The sequence below is a fragment of the Giraffa tippelskirchi genome, chromosome 11 (genome assembly GCF_054371585.1).
Source record: "Giraffa tippelskirchi isolate mGirTip1 chromosome 11, T2T-mGirTip1v1.2.pri, whole genome shotgun sequence".
Classification (NCBI taxonomy): Eukaryota; Metazoa; Chordata; class Mammalia; order Artiodactyla; family Giraffidae; genus Giraffa; species Giraffa tippelskirchi.
In genome coordinates this window covers 99,290,802-99,306,319 of record NC_137285.1, presented here as the reverse complement: position 1 = coordinate 99,306,319, position 15,518 = coordinate 99,290,802, and the positions used below count along the sequence as shown (strand labels likewise).

At 39.7% G+C, this 15,518-nt stretch overlaps 1 protein-coding gene across 3 annotated transcripts in view; it reads left to right on the top strand.

Moving 5' to 3' along the window:
* Positions 1-15,261, top strand: part of ZW10 (zw10 kinetochore protein) — a 35,628-nt gene extending 20,367 nt beyond the window's left edge. For 2 of the 3 annotated variants that reach the window (XM_081544733.1, XM_081544734.1), the window contains exons 10-16: positions 3,413-3,651; positions 6,360-6,431; positions 8,918-9,087; positions 10,077-10,207; positions 10,839-10,970; positions 11,732-11,934; positions 14,711-15,261. In XM_081544733.1, coding sequence (XP_081400859.1) covers positions 3,413-3,651; positions 6,360-6,431; positions 8,918-9,087; positions 10,077-10,207; positions 10,839-10,970; positions 11,732-11,934; positions 14,711-14,831 — 1,068 coding nt within the window. In that variant the 3' untranslated portion in view covers positions 14,832-15,261. The remainder of the gene's footprint in view (positions 1-3,412; positions 3,652-6,359; positions 6,432-8,917; positions 9,088-10,076; positions 10,208-10,838; positions 10,971-11,731; positions 11,935-14,710) is intronic. The other variant, XM_081544735.1, reaches the window with a different exon arrangement.
* Positions 15,262-15,518: the final 257 nt, after the last annotated feature.

Genomic DNA, 15,518 nt, shown 5'->3' with positions numbered 1-15,518 from the left:
TAGATAATTCTGTGTATTTTTTTTTAAATATCTTACATATATAAAATAATATTTGGCATATATAAGTGTTATTTAGATTAGAAGAAGACATAGACTAAACTAATCCTTAGAAAATTCCTCAGCCACTTTTCTGTTACCGCTGAGAGGACCCTGCTCTTCTGCCCTTTGTGCTTTCTGCATGCCCCTTTCTCCTGGGGGTACCCTATTGTAGTGTCCACCTCAGTAAAATATTTAATTAGCCATTTGAGCTCCACAGATATTAACACATTTTGGTGTAATCTGGGGATGTCAGGGGAACTGAAATGCACTCAGCACTGAGAACCAGGCTGTAGGGTTTTTACATGAATGTCGCGTACGTTACTCTTGTGCACAAAGCCCAGTGGCTTCCTGTCTCATTCAGAGAAAGACCCTGTCGGCGTACCGTGGCCTCTAAGGCCCTGGGTGACGTGTCCCCTGTTGCCGCCCTGACTGCCTCTCCTACGGCATTCCTCTTCAGTCACTCTCTTCGTTTGCCAGGACAGCTTGGCTACAGAACTTTTAAACCTCTTTCCCCCTCTGCTTGGAATATTGCTATAGACTTGCTCCCTTTCCTGATCACTATTTTACTTTTTTAAAAAATTCATTATTTTTAAAACTATTTCCTTGGCTGTGCCACTCAGCATGTGGGATCTTAGTTCCCCAACCAGGGATCAAACACATCCCCTACCCCCACTTTGCATTGGAAGCATGGAGTCTTAACCACTGGACCACCAGGGAAGTTACCAGACCACTATTAAAATTGTAACCTCCTCCTATTCCTTTCTTTTTTTAAATTATTTATATATTTATTTTTGGCTGTGCTAGGTCTTCTTTGCTGTGTGGGCTTTTCTCTGGTTGCAGTGAGTGGGGGCTGCCCTCTAGTTACAGTGTGCGGGCTCCTCACTGCAGTGGCTTCTCTTGTTTCAGAGCACAGGCTCTAGGCCTGCAGGCTTCAGTAGTTGTGGCCTCCAGGCTCTAGAGTCCAGACTCAATACTTGTGGTGCATGGGCTTAGTTGCTGTGTAGCACGTGGGATCTTTGTGGATCAGGGATCGAACCTGTGTCTCCTGCATTGGCAGGCGGATTCTTTACCACTGAGCCACCAGGGAAGTAATAGTCACTCAGTTGTATCTGACTCTTTGTGACCCCATAAACTAGCTTGCTGGGCTCCTCTGTCCATGGAATTATTCAGACAAGAATACTGGATTGGGTAGCCATTCCCTTCTCCAGGCGATCTTCCTAACCGAGGGATTGAACCAGGGTCTCCTGCATTGTGGGCAGATTCTTTACCATCTGAGCCATCAGGGAAGCCTTCCCTTATTCCTTATGTTCTTTCCCTGCTTAGTTTTTCTTCCCTGATAGCTCATTTGGTAAAAAATCTGCCTGCAATGCAGGAGACCCCAGTTCGATTCCTGGGTTGGGAAGAGTTGCTAGAGAAGGGATAGGCTACCCACTCCAGTATTCTTGGGCTTCTCCTGTGGCTCAGCTGGTAAAGAATCCACCTGCAATGCAAGAGACCTGGGTTCGATCCCTGGATTGGGAAGATCCCCTGGAGAAGGGAAGGGCTATGCACTCCGGTATTCTGGCCTGGAGAATTCCATGGACTGTATAGTCCAAGGGGTCGCAAAGAGTCGGACACGACTGAGTGACTTTCACTTTCATGTTACTTATTATAAATAAATATTTTGTCTGAATTATTTATTGTTTTTCCCTGCTAGAAAATATGCTCTATGTGGGGAGGGTTGGTTTCTTTCTTTCCAGTTTGTTTTGTTCTTTACTGTTTTGTTTACTGTTGTACCTCTAGCATCAAGAGTATACCTGGTGCATACTACTGTGTACTTAGTGCTCAGTAAATATTTGGTAAATGAGTTAATATATATCCTACTAGCTCTGTCATGACTCCTTGCTATAAATATGATTGTTACTAGATTGCTTTGTGACTCTGGGCTGAATCTTTTAGCCTTGTTGGACCTCAGTTTACTTTTATGTAACATGACAGAATTCAACTAGATAATCTCTGAGCTCCCTATTCAACTAGTTCTGATGTTCTATAAGACTGTATTTTCCTCCCAAATATCCAAATCCTAATGATGGAGCTTCCTCTAGATCAGAGTTTCTCAGCATTGCCACTGTTGACATTTGGGACCAAATAATTCTTTGCTCTGGGGCCTCTCCTGTAGGATGTTCAGTAGTATCGCTAGCCTCTACCCCCACAATGCCAGTAGCACCTCCCCTGGTTGCGATATTTGTAGTCTCATTGAAACGTTATAACAGCCCTATGAAATAGATGTTATTATACAAATTTTATATATAGATGGCAAGTCTGATGACTTTAATGTTTTTTTAAGACTTGAAAAAAACTTAAACATTTTCTATCAGAAATTTTCCATAGAGGTCCAGTATGTGCTGAGCAGAGCTGCTCTTCTTGAGGAAGGAACCTGCTGCTTCCACCTGCTTAATTTCCACGCCCCCCCCAACTTTTTTTTGGCTCCTGAGGCATCTTTGGGAAGCAAGATTTGAAAACCATTATTTTAGTGCAATTTCTTCATATTGCAATGAGAAAATTGAGGTCAAGAGAGGTTAAATGACTTTGTTTAAAGTTAGGGTAGACAGTATCACTGCCGTTTCCAAATAGAGGACTAGTATTCTTCCCTTCGTTTGTGTGTGCTCAGTCGCTTTAGTCATGTCCGACTCTTTGCGACCCTGTGGACTGTCACCTGCCAGCCTTCTTTGTCCATGGGATTCTCCAGGCAAGAATACTGGAGTGGGTTCCCATGCCCTCCTCCAGGGGGTCTTCACAGCCCAGGGATCAAATCAGCATCTCCTGCATTGCATGCCATATTCTTTACCGCTGAGCCACCGGGGAAGCCCCGTTCTTCCCTTTAGTTTTCACCAAATCTGGGAATTCTCATTCAGTGTAAATGTAGGGAACGTTTTTGGATTTTGTTTGGAATTTTGTTTTTAAGAGCAGCATAAGCTAGCTTGAATATGTTGTTTCTTTGGCTAAGCCAAGACGTGTTTCTGATGGGAAATAATTTAATGACAGTGGAACACAAAGTCATACTGGTGTGCATTAATCCAATAGTCTAATCTGAGAAAGAGGATTTTTTGAAGGTCCTTTCCATTTACCTAAAATCTTGGGTCAGTTTCACAGCTTTGTTGTTTCCACCAAGAGTAAGAATGCACAGAATGAAAAGAATGGCACAGCAAAGGGGATTGCCTATTCCTTATGACATCCTTTCACCCAAGATTACTGCCATATTCACTCATATCTTGCAATGATTCTATAGATCCGCAGCTTAATTGTGGTGGAAGCGGTCAGTATCTTATTCCTCACCATCTGTGTGCATCTGGATTATTCTGAGGACAATGCATTTTCTGTGTTTGACTCTTAGATTACTCCTGCTTCTAAGATAAGTGTGCCAGACTTACCTTGTCCTAATGAGGACGACAAGCTCCAAGTACAGCAAGTGTCCACAGCTCAGTACAATGAAGTGGTGAATTTAGAGCCTGAGAATACATTGGACCAACATTCCTTTTCTTTGCCCACATGTCGCATCAGTGAATCTGTGAAGAAATTAATGGAACTTGCCTATCAGACTTTACTGGAGGCAACAACCAGCAGTGATCAATGGTATGAGTTCTGAGTTATTTGAAAATGGCAATGACTTGGTTAAATGTGTATCTAAACTAGACATTTATTAAGAAAATTAACTGGAATTCTTTGGGTTTTCTTATCCTATTAGTTAATATTTTTTTCCCTAGAGAATCAGTATAGCACACAGGTATGTATTGGTAATTAACTTTTACTTATAACAACATATAGTCTTACAGCAAAGTATGAGAAATAAAATAATATATGTGGATGGACAAATGAGTTTGACATTAAAAATTGTTAATCACTTTTTAACAAAAAGCTCTTTAATTTTTTACTTCAACTTTTTATTTGACTTGAATGGTATTACATGAGAAAGCGCCTGTGAAGAACTTAGAATGCTCCCTGGGAAATAATTAATACTCAGGTGTTAATTAGTATTGGTGATGGTGGTCATAGTGATAGCTGTACCATCTGCTTCAGCATGCTCTGGCTCTTTAGCCTAACATTCATTTTACCTTTTGAAATCTAGGTCCTAATTAATTTATATTTTAAATACTAATTTTAAGCAATAATAGTTTGTTGGGCAGGAAAGGTAGAAGGAAAAGAATGAAATGCACCAAAGTTCTGATCCCTCCCTTTCCAGAAGATTTCTTCTGATCAACATTATATTCAAGACACCTAAACTCAATCCCACGTACTTCCGTATTTGAATCTCTTTTTGTTTACTAGGCGCCTTCCCCTACTCCTAAACCAGACTGAGGAGATGACAGTAGGCTGTAGCCCAAGTTGATCATAGAGTGGGTTTTCCAAAGCCTCTTTAGTTTGAATCTGTGTGTCGTAGTTTTTTATTTCACATTCTCACAGGAAAGCAGTTTCAGTTAGAGTTTGACTTAATCAAATTGCATCTTCCAAGGGGTTTCTGAAGTTTTAATCTCCATGTGTAAACAAACCCCTTTATTCTGTTCCAGAAAGAACATGCATACTAAAATACTTCCATGACTTTAATGAATCATCATATTCACAAGTCCATCCAATTTTAAATATAAGGAGGAAGAAAAATGTAATACATGTAAAGGGAATTATATACTCCTTTGGCAGAATAAGGGCTTCCCTTGGGCTCAGCTGGTAAAGAATCCACCTGCAATGCGGGAGACCTGGGTTCAATCCCTGGGTTGGGAAGATCCCTTGGAGAAGGGAAAGGCTACCCACTCCAGTATTCTGGCCTGGAGAATTCCAGGGACTGTATAGGCCATGGGGTCACAAGAGTCAGACACAACTGAGTGACTTTCACTTTCACTTGGCAGAATAAGTTTAGGAGCGAATAGGGCTTCCTAGGTGGCCCAGTGGTAAAGAATCCACTTGCCAATGCACGAGACATAGGAGACGCGGGTTTGATCCCTGGGTCAAGAAGATCCCCTGGAGTAGGAAATGGCAACCCACTCCAGTACTTTTGCCTGGAAAATTCCACAGACAGAGGAGCCTGGCAGACTACAGTCCATGGTGTCGCAAAGAGTTGGACATGACTGAGTGACTGAGTATGCATGCAGGTTTTTTACATGGCATTCACCTGAAATATACCCAAGCAGAAGTTAGGGATGCAAGGCAATTTTTCATAAGATAATACCAAACTACATATATATGTGTGTGTGTGTATGTGTGTATTTTTAAATTTACTTATTTGACTGCACCAGGTCTTAGTTGCAGCTTGTGGGGTGGGGTCTTTAATTGCAGCATGTGAACTCTTAGTTGCAGACTGTGGGATCTGGTTCCCTGACCAGGGATCTTACCCATGTCCCCTGCATTGGGAATGCAGAGCCTTAGCCACTGAACCACCAGGGAAGTCCCACCAAACACCAGTTTTTGTATACTGGATGTCTACGGACATCCTTCTCACCAAAAATTAGTTTTAATAGGACAGACAAAAACACAGCTACAACAACCCACTTTCCTATTATCAAAACTTCAAACAGCAACAATGCAATGAAAATAAAATGAAATAATTTAGTCAGGTATCATAGTCATCAAGTTTTACCAGTGTTTTGGGGTATAGTGAACCATGACTAATTTTTCATAATCATTGGTGGAATTCCTGTAACTTACTCAGGATGCATAGTTTTAGTTAGTCTTAGGTGGAAGTAAGCTCCATGAGCCTTGTATTTGCTCTGAGAGCTTTTTAATAATAATCTTTAGGTGTTCTAAGACCAGACTTAAAGGGCAAGAAATCTTGAGGTTGGATTCTCTCCTAGAAATGTTGATTCATGTCCTTGCGTTGGGGTGAGAAGGAGAAAAGGTGGAGGCTGAAGGCAGACTGGCCCTGACAGCAGCAGTGAGTGCCTTTATTGATGCCTTGCCCTTTGCAGAGTGCGCCAGTGAGCAGGTGACATTTGCTGAGGCTGAGTTCCATTTGTTACTGAAGGGATACTCGGGGTCCTGGCAGAACACAAACTGATAAATAGAAAAGAGGCTTTGGGTTGAACGTCACTGCTCTTAACACTGTGAATGGGCCCAGGTTTTCAGACCTGCAGTCCAGTTGGTAACTCCTGGCTGAGAATTCATTCCATCCAGAGGAATGGTGTTCTCAGCAGTGACCAAGGCAGCTGTAGTCTTAGCTGTAGACTTAGCTTAGTCTCTCCAACTGTAGTCTTAGTGGGGGACTCTCACTGAAAGTACGCTGACTTTGAATTTTTTTTCTCATTGTCTTTATATCCTTATGCGTTTCTCTTGAAACTGTGTTTTCTTTTTAGCGCTGTTCAACTTTTCTACTCAGTGAGGAATATCTTCCATTTGTTCCATGATGTTGTACCAACATATCACAAGTAAGTGCAACTGTGTCTGACTTCTGTATAATATTGTAGGCTTAAAATGTTTGAGTCGGATTAAAACAGTAACTTTATATTCCCACCTAAGATAATTGGCTGCTAAAATTCACAATACAGTGCGATAAACCATTTACAATACATGTTTAAAAAACATCAGTCATTTAATAAATTAATAAGGGTACTATAATCTGCAGTATAGTAGGTGAGACAGATTTGAAAACTCAAGAGAACTTTTACCCTATACTGATGGTAGGTATTTTCAAAACTGTCTCACTTTACTTGGTTGCAAAACAAAAAGATCATCCATCACTCCATATTGCTGTCTAGTAAACATCCCACATTTTTTCCTTGGCATTCATAGCTTTGCAGACTTAATACCAGGTGGCATTAGTGGTAAAGAACCTGCCTGCCAATTCAGGATACTTAAGAGATGCCGGTTTGTTCCCTGGGTCGAGAAGATCACCTGGAGGAGGATATGGCAACTCACTCCAGTATTCTTGCCTGGAGAATCCCATAGACAGAGGAGCCTGGTGGGCTATGGTCCATAGGGTTGCAGAGAGTTGGACATAACTGAAGTGACTTAGCACACACACACAGCTGCTCTTCTTAGTGATCTTAGGCTATATTTACCTCATATCTTGGATTTTTAAAGTTTCTTTTGATATTAATCTGATAAGTTAATATTTAAGCCTCCAGGAGTTCTCTCTATCATCGAAATAAACTGTTTTGGATGACTTTATAAATACTTTAAGTAATATGTCTGCAAAGCTATTCCTTAAGTCAAGAGCTCTGGTTTCAAAGAAAAGGTCAGTTTAATGTTTATGGTGTTTTTTAGTTCAGATTTTTGAACAATTGAGATGTTTTTAAGTAGGCCCAGTTATTTTGTTCTAAAAGACCACTTATTTATTGTAAACTTATTATTTTTATTGTATTCTTTTTGCTGTGGCTTAAAACTTTTATTTCACTTTCTACTTAGTTAGGTAAAGGAAAAGAGAAAACATCTTAAGGTCATTTAATAGCCATGTCCTTGGGGATTCAAAGACAGTTGGCTTAGGGCTTTTTGTGCTTAGGAACACTTTTCACACTGGGGTGGAGTTAGATTTGCTGTTTCCCCCCTTTGTATGATCTGAGAACTTTATGCTAGACCAGTGGTTTACAAACTTTAGTGTGTTTCAGAATCACCAGGAAACTTTGGTAAAATATAGATTACCAGATTTCATTTCCAGATATCTGATTCAGAAGGGCTGGAGTAATGTTGTTCGGTCACTGAGTTATGTCCAACTCTCTGAGACCCCATGGACTGTAGCACGCCAGGCTTCCTGGTCCTTCACTATCTCCCACAGTTTGCTCAAATTCATATCCATTGAGTCAGTGATGTTGTCCAACCATCTCATCCTCTGCCACACCCTTCTCCTGCCCTCAATCTTTCCCAGCATCAGGGTCTTTTTCAGTGAATCGGCTCTGCATATCAGGTGGCCAAAGTATTGGAACTTAAGCTTCAGCAGCAGGGTTGGGATAAAGCCTAGACTTTTTAACAGATTTCCAGGTGATGCTGCTATTTTCTTGCCAGGGAACCACACTTTGAGAACCACTGTTCTAGATTAGTGTTCTCAGCTTTGGCAGTATTTTAGACTCTTTCATGGACCTTTGAGAATATATATATTTGCTTAGGCCCTAATTCTAGAGATTTTGATGTATAGGTGTGATTTAAGACTCAGACATCTGTTTTCTAAAGCCCTGTGATGATTCTGACATGTAGCCCAAAGTGAGGACAGCTGTCTTAGGTTGTTAGTTTCCAACTTTGTATACATTCTAGCCTGACATGGAATGGCCAAACCAGGACGTTTAATTGAATGACTGCAAGTGGATATGTAGCAGAGGTTTAAGTAAGACAAGCTCTCTTCCCAAGCTGGATAGATAGACTGATATGTGCAGACAAATTAAAACTGATTTTTAATCTTTTATGAAAATTTAAAATCACCTGGGGAGATTTAAAAACATATAAATGCCCTGATTTCACTCAGAGATTGTGTTTTGTTTGGAGAGTGAAGTCTAAGCATCTATATATTTAAACTTTCTCAGATGACTAATCTACAGCCAGCTTTGAAAACTAGTGAATTGGAAAATAGTTAAGTGCTTCATTGTATAAATGAAATAGGAATTTGGAGAAAGAGGAAGCAAACCTGTATTTCCACAGACTTATCAGTGTTAAATTTTAAGGGAATTACGTATAGCTCTTCTAGGTTTTTAGTACAAAGAGTTGACAGAGGTAAACATCCATTCCCTTGCTTTCTTGTTAATCAATGGGCTAGTTTTATCGGATAAGGTCTCATGCAGGCAGAACAAACTCACTGTGTGGGAGTGGGAGCAATGAGTTTATAGCATTTATGCAGTAGACAGTGATTAATACTGAGAAAGTCATTAAAAGAGTCAATTTCAATAACAGGTGATTTCTTTTTTTCCTTCGCTTCCTCCTGACCTAGGGAGAACCTTCAAAAACTGCCACAGTTGGCTGCCATTCACCACAACAACTGTATGTATATTGCTCACCACTTGCTAACCCTCGGGCATCAGTTCAGATTGCGTCTTGCCCCCATTCTGTGTGATGGCACTACGACTTTTGTGGACCTTGTACCTGGCTTCCGGAGACTTGGTAATGATGCCTCAAATGTAGGAAAGCATCTTGATAATGCAGTTTATCAGACTAGTATCTTTGTAATTTACAAATGAGACCTGTTTGAAATTAGATGGTGGTCTCTGAGCTATATTGGAAGAGAGAGGGCATTTCATTTGCAGGTATTCCCAGTTATTTAGCTTTATGAAGTGAATGCAATCTTTTGAAAGCATTACTTTTTCATGACATGATTCTCTGGTACATTAGAGTTCCAAACTGCATTGCTGGTGTGTGGTGAATTCACCAAATTGGAGTTATGTCAGTAGAGTGACATGTCCTAAGAGGTGTAGTGTGACAGTCCTGTTAGCATTGTTTGTAAGAGTCACTAATGTCAGTGCTTATTCGTTTGCAAAACCTGAAACCAGCTCCCTTCTATCCTACCTCCCTTAGCTTTACTACTGATTATTAAAAATCAAAAGAAATATGGGATATCAGTATGTTTACTATAATGATAGCCTAAGAAAAACAGAGAATCTGTATCATTTACTTAGCTTTTCAATTCCTGACTTCCCCCTGAGGTAGTGTAGATATTGGAGAAGGAAATGGCAATCCACTCCAGTGTTCTTACCTGGAGAATCCCAGGGACAGAGGAGCCTGGTGGGCTGCTGTCTATGGGGTCGCACAGAGTCGGACTCGACTGAAGCGACTTAGCAGCAGTAGCAGCAGCAGTGTAGATATATCAGAAAAATAAGCAGTGGCTTCTACTGTATATGTAGTCTTTCTTATCTGATTCTGGACAGACTGTTGAAAAAAGCTCACTATTCTGAGGCTGGGTTTGGAGGGACTGGCTAATGTATTAGAAGTGGTGTTTCTATTAATCGTAACCTTAGGGCCACCTTATGTTAACTAACAAGCAATTATTTTCGAATAGGCAAAAACAGATATTTGGTTCCTGTTTGTCTCTCCTCTCCCACCCTGTGTGTAACTGAACAACGCTCAGAATTCTTTATTCTCTTTTCTCGTCATAGGGACAGAGTGTTTTCTGGCCCAGATGCGGGCACAGAAAGGAGAACTCCTGGAAAGATTATCAAGTGCTAGAAACTTTTCAAACATGGATGATGAGGACAATTATTCTGCAGCAAGTAAAGCTGTGCGGCAGGTGAGGAGCTGTTGTTAGCTCTGCAGTTCGTGCTCTTTCTTTAGATGCTTCCTGCTTGTTTTTAAGCAGCGAAGCGTACGTGGCAGGTAGCTGAGTTGATTCCCCACAACTCCCTGTGGGAATGTGGCCACCTTTTCCAGTCATGCTGATGACCTTTCCTTTCCCCTGCCCCACCAAGTCACTAGGAGGCTGTCTTCCCATTAAGCCAGTGGTGCGACTAGTTACCTAATCAAGTCTGCCATCACAAGTATTGGGTTGGCCGAAAAGTTCGTCTGGGTTTTCCCGTAAGATGTTGCAAAAAACCCAAATGAGCTTTTTGACAAACCCAGTGTTTTAACCCATAAACTTTGAGAAGTTTGAAATACTAGCTTTCATCTTAAAAAAAAAAATGCTTCTCTCTCTTAAGTGACTTACCTTTTTACTCCAGTTTTCCTGTCAACAGGGTAAGTATTTTTCATCAAGCAAAGGTATCACTAGGGTGAAATATTCGAGAAGCGTGTTCTGAATGGCTTTACATCACTTTTATATAACACCTCTTCTTCCACACACACAGAAATGGTAAATGTAAATCTAGAAAAATGTGAGTTGTAACAACGTCTGTTCCATGTAAAGATCTGTGTTTTCCTGACAGGTGCTGCACCAGCTAAAGCGACTCGGAGTTGTGTGGCAGGATGTCCTGCCGGTGAACATATATTGCAGGGCTATGGGGACTTTACTCAACACGGCGGTTTCTGAGATCATTGGCAGGATCACTGCCCTGGAGGTAAGGGCCGTTAGATGCCTCTCCAGACTTGAGCTGCAGTTGTTCTTCCAGATGATGATGATGTCTCATTTGTAGTCAATACAGATGGTAGAAGAAATTGTTCGTGTTTCATGGCTAAGTCATTATACTGTTACTTTCTCACTCTTGTCTTAATTCTGTTTTGCTAGAGTCTTGCTAATCTCTGTCCTTCATACCTGTCTAAGAAAGTAGGATTATACGGCTTACGTACCTGGCATCTGTGTAAATTATGAGTGAGGAGCCTGGAAATGGGGCAGTGCTCCCAAAATACAGAGTGAAGTTGTATACTTAATAAGTAAGTGGACTGAATGCTTTAATTTAGTAAGATAAAATGCAGCCTTGTGGTACCACTTTACCAGCACCCTGTTGACATCGGGACTATATGCATGATCCTGCAGGAGAATTGCCTGGACTCTGCGAGCTGATTCCTCTAAAGTACAGATTGGCTAAACCCTTGTAATAAGATTCCCTGCTTTGCAGCACGCTGCACCACTTTCTACTGGAGAAACGGATTCTTTTATGCAGGCGAATGAAATTACCGACAATCTGTTGAAACCTATTGCGTGTCATTCTAGCTTGGGGGGTATTGTCAGAACTGATGAGATCAGTAAGGTCTGCTAAATTGGTTGGAAAACATCTTGCTGCCACTGACCCCCTGAATAGCTTGCACCAAAGATCTGCTTTTTTCTTACCACTAAACTGGTCCAATTCTGTTCTGTCGTGTTCCCTTTGTACAAAATCAGGACATCTCTACCGAAGACGGTGACAGATTGTATTCCTTGTGCAAAACAGTGGTGGATGAAGGACCTCAAGTATTTGCACCTCTGTCTGAAGAAAACAGGAATAAGAAATACCAAGAAGAGGTTCCAGTCTATGTGTCAAAATGGATGCCATTCAAAGAACTGATGATGATGCTACAAGCCAGTTTGCAAGAAATTGGGGATCGGTGGGTAAAACCCTTCTGTAGGATTTATTTATGTCTTCACAACTATAAAAGAATATTACTGCCATCAAGGGCAGTGCTTTTCTCTGTTTCTTTGTGTTACTCAGGAAAGTTTCTTATTGAGTAGCAGTAACTGGGGCCTTTGCATGGCCTGTCGTAGGGTGGATCTCATGACCACTGTCTCATATTTGATAGTGTAAGGACTTCTTGCTTCTGTTATTTTTGTCTTGAGCATGTTGTTTTGTTATGCTCTACAGATAGATGATTTTGTACTACGTGCACTTACAAGAAGTACAACCTTCTGACACCTAGATGGAAATTCTTGCCCATTTTAACCAATAGTGGATGCATTTTAAGATTGATTTTGATATGTTAATAGAGAAGTAACTTTTACCTGTAAGAATAGTCAGCATCAAATCATTGTTTGATTGAACAGCAGTTTTTCTACAGGGACTCAGTGCCACACACATAGAAAGGACTCATCTTTTCTTAAACAGAGCGGATGTTGTTTTCTCTCCGCACCGTCAGTTGATGTTGCTGAGCTCTGTAGTTGCGTGCTTTGTTGTATCCTATTGAGTGTGTGAAGGTCATTGATACTGTGCAAAACAGGATAGATGTTGGCTAGTTGCATATCCATGGATGCTTTAATTATTGTCTTGGTATATGATTAACAAGCACACATGACCTTGCATAGAGAATGCACTGAATAGGCGTTAAGGTCCGTGTCCCTCTCTATAGCTACTTGTCTAGCTGCTTTAGGTTGGTTTATTACCGATGCCCAAGTATATTAGACTAGCTATCCTCAATGTGTCTGAGTTGTTCCCAGCAAATACTATTCACTGTTAAACAAGGTAAATGAGATTTTTGCTTGCAAAACCAAAATCACCTCAAAAGACCTCTAACTGCTTTTAGTACCAACTTCAATTGATTCATCTGTTATTTACAAATCCTTGGTGGGTTGTGTCTTCAGATAAGACTCCAGAGGGCAGCAGATGAGAAATTTTGTTTCTGCTGTTAAAAGGGCCCTCTTGCAGTCCAAAAATGATCATTGATTCTTTGTTATGAGAACACTTATAATACTGATATATCTCAGCTTCTTTTCTTCTGCCTAGGAAGATATTTTTCCTCCCAGAGATTTCAGTAGATATAAGGATAAAAACTAATTGAGAAAATATTTTTTTACCAAAGAAACTATCTCCAGTCGTGTAGTTTAAACATTTAAAAATTAAAAAATACACCTGTGAAGGAGTACAGTATATATAACATATTCACAAGTCTAAAGAAAAAAAGAGTAAAATAAATGTTCACATACGTATTACCCAACTTAAGAAAAATATTATCATTACATTTGAAGACCCTTATGCGCTGTTCTCCAAATAGTCCTCCCACCCCCAGAGGTAACTGTCTTGAATTTTGTGTTATCTCCTTGCTTTTCTTTATAGTTTTACCACATTTGTACATATCCCTAAATATAAACTTTAGACTTGCCTATTTTTGAACTTCCTGTTAATAGAATCTTCTATAACCTGCTTCTTTTGATTAGAAAATTCATTCATGAAAGTATGTTTAGCTACAGTTCATATTCATTGCTATATCATATTCTGATAATAGTCATAGTTTTTTTAAAAAAGAGTTATAATTAACATATTACTTTCAGGTTTAAACCATAGTGATTTGATATTTTTATGCATTATGAAATGATCACCACAGTAATAGCAGTTACCATCCATCACCAAAGTTGTTACAATATTGACTGTATTCCTTATGGGCACGTTACATCCCTGTGACTTATTTGTCTTATAGCTGCATATTTCACAGTTTATTTATTCTGTTGTTTCACATTTTCACCAGTATTTGGTATTATCAGACTTTAAAATTTTTCCTAGTCTAGTTGCTATGAAATGGTAGCTCATTGTCCTCTCAATTTATATCTCCCTAAATTCTAATGACATTGAGCATCTTTTTAGTGATAATTTTTTTTCTATTGTAAAATGCCTATTTTTTTTCTATTGGAAAATCTGTGCTTTTTTGAGGAAAAAAGCATTTTGATGCATAATATTATTAAGTTACAGGTGCACAATATGGTGATTCAGTTTTTAAAGGTTATACTCCCTTTATAGTTATTATTGGCTATATTCCCTGTGTTGTACAATATATCCTTGTAATTTATTTTATTCGTTTGTACCGCTTAGTCCCCTACCTCTAAGTTCCCTCTCCCCACCGGTAACAATTAGTTTTTGTTCTTTCTGTATGTGAGCTGTTCATGTTTTTTACTTTTTATTCTACTGACTTTTGGAGATTTTATACGTATTATTTTGTGCCTATTCTTCGTCAGTTAAAATGTGCTGCCTGTGGTTCACTTTTTAAGTAGTTACAGATCCCATTTCTCTATATAACCCTGTGAGCATGTGGTCATAATTGTCAAGTTTAAACTGGTTTAGTGAGTATAGAATAAGGGAGAAGAGTTTTTATCTTTCTAACTTGGTCTCTTCATCTGTCTATGCTTATACCAGAATGCAGCCAAGAAGCAGAAGATGTTAAAGATACTGAGTGGTAGACTCATAAAGAAGGGGGAAAATGCCAGAGTTTATTTTCATTTTAACACATTGTTGAATCAATGTTACTTATATAACAACTCACCGGCCACAGGCATTAGTTTCTGCAAAAATCCCCTGGTCAATAATGAGTTAAACAAATACATGTTTGGAATCAAGTAAGCAATTTAAAAACTTTGCTTATACTTAATAGAAAATAGAAATTGTATATTTTCATTTTGCAGGTGGTCAGATGGAAAAGGGCCCTTGGCAACTGCATTCTCTTCCAGTGAAGTAAAAGCTTTAATTCGTGCCTTGTTCCAGAACACAGAAAGAAGAGCAGCCACCCTTGCTAAGATTAAATAGCTCCATCTTCCTGAGAAGTCCATGTCTTGACCAGGTGGATTCCTCTTGGCGTAGTCACTCCTTTAAAGACTTCTTGGAATCACTGATATGTTGTGGAAGTTTGATATCACCCAAGAACGTCTTACCTCCTGGCCTGTATGATAAAATGTCAAATGAAGTACCTCAAGTTGTTGACTTTTCAGCCACCCTCCCATGATAAGAAACTCTGGGGTGACATTATTTCATGTTGCTCCCAGGGTCTGGGGACTGTACCCATTGAAAATAAAAGCCCTGGCCTTGGATCAAGGAATCCAGGACATTCCAAAAGTCGGGATAAAGAATTTGTGAGGGATGGGAGATTTATTTTGGAGGGCAAGGGAACTAATTTAGTCTCGTGGGAATTAAAGAGACTTCCTTTAATATTTCTTTCCAATAAAAAATGCTTTTCAGAGTTATGGGTGAGTGTCTTTAATAATATGGGAGCTTAACAAAGGCCATCAAGTTTTCCTGTCTTTTGTGCCATTCTTTTTATTAACATTTATGATCCTCACAGAGGATTCACTGACTTATCTTCTTTCTTCATGACACTATCTGATAATTTCTCAACATTCTTAGGACCCCTAAGACTTTCTTTTAGTATAAATTTTTGGTACTTTTTGCTGTTTCAACTAAATGCTTTTTTTTTGTTGTTTTCTGATCGTGCACACG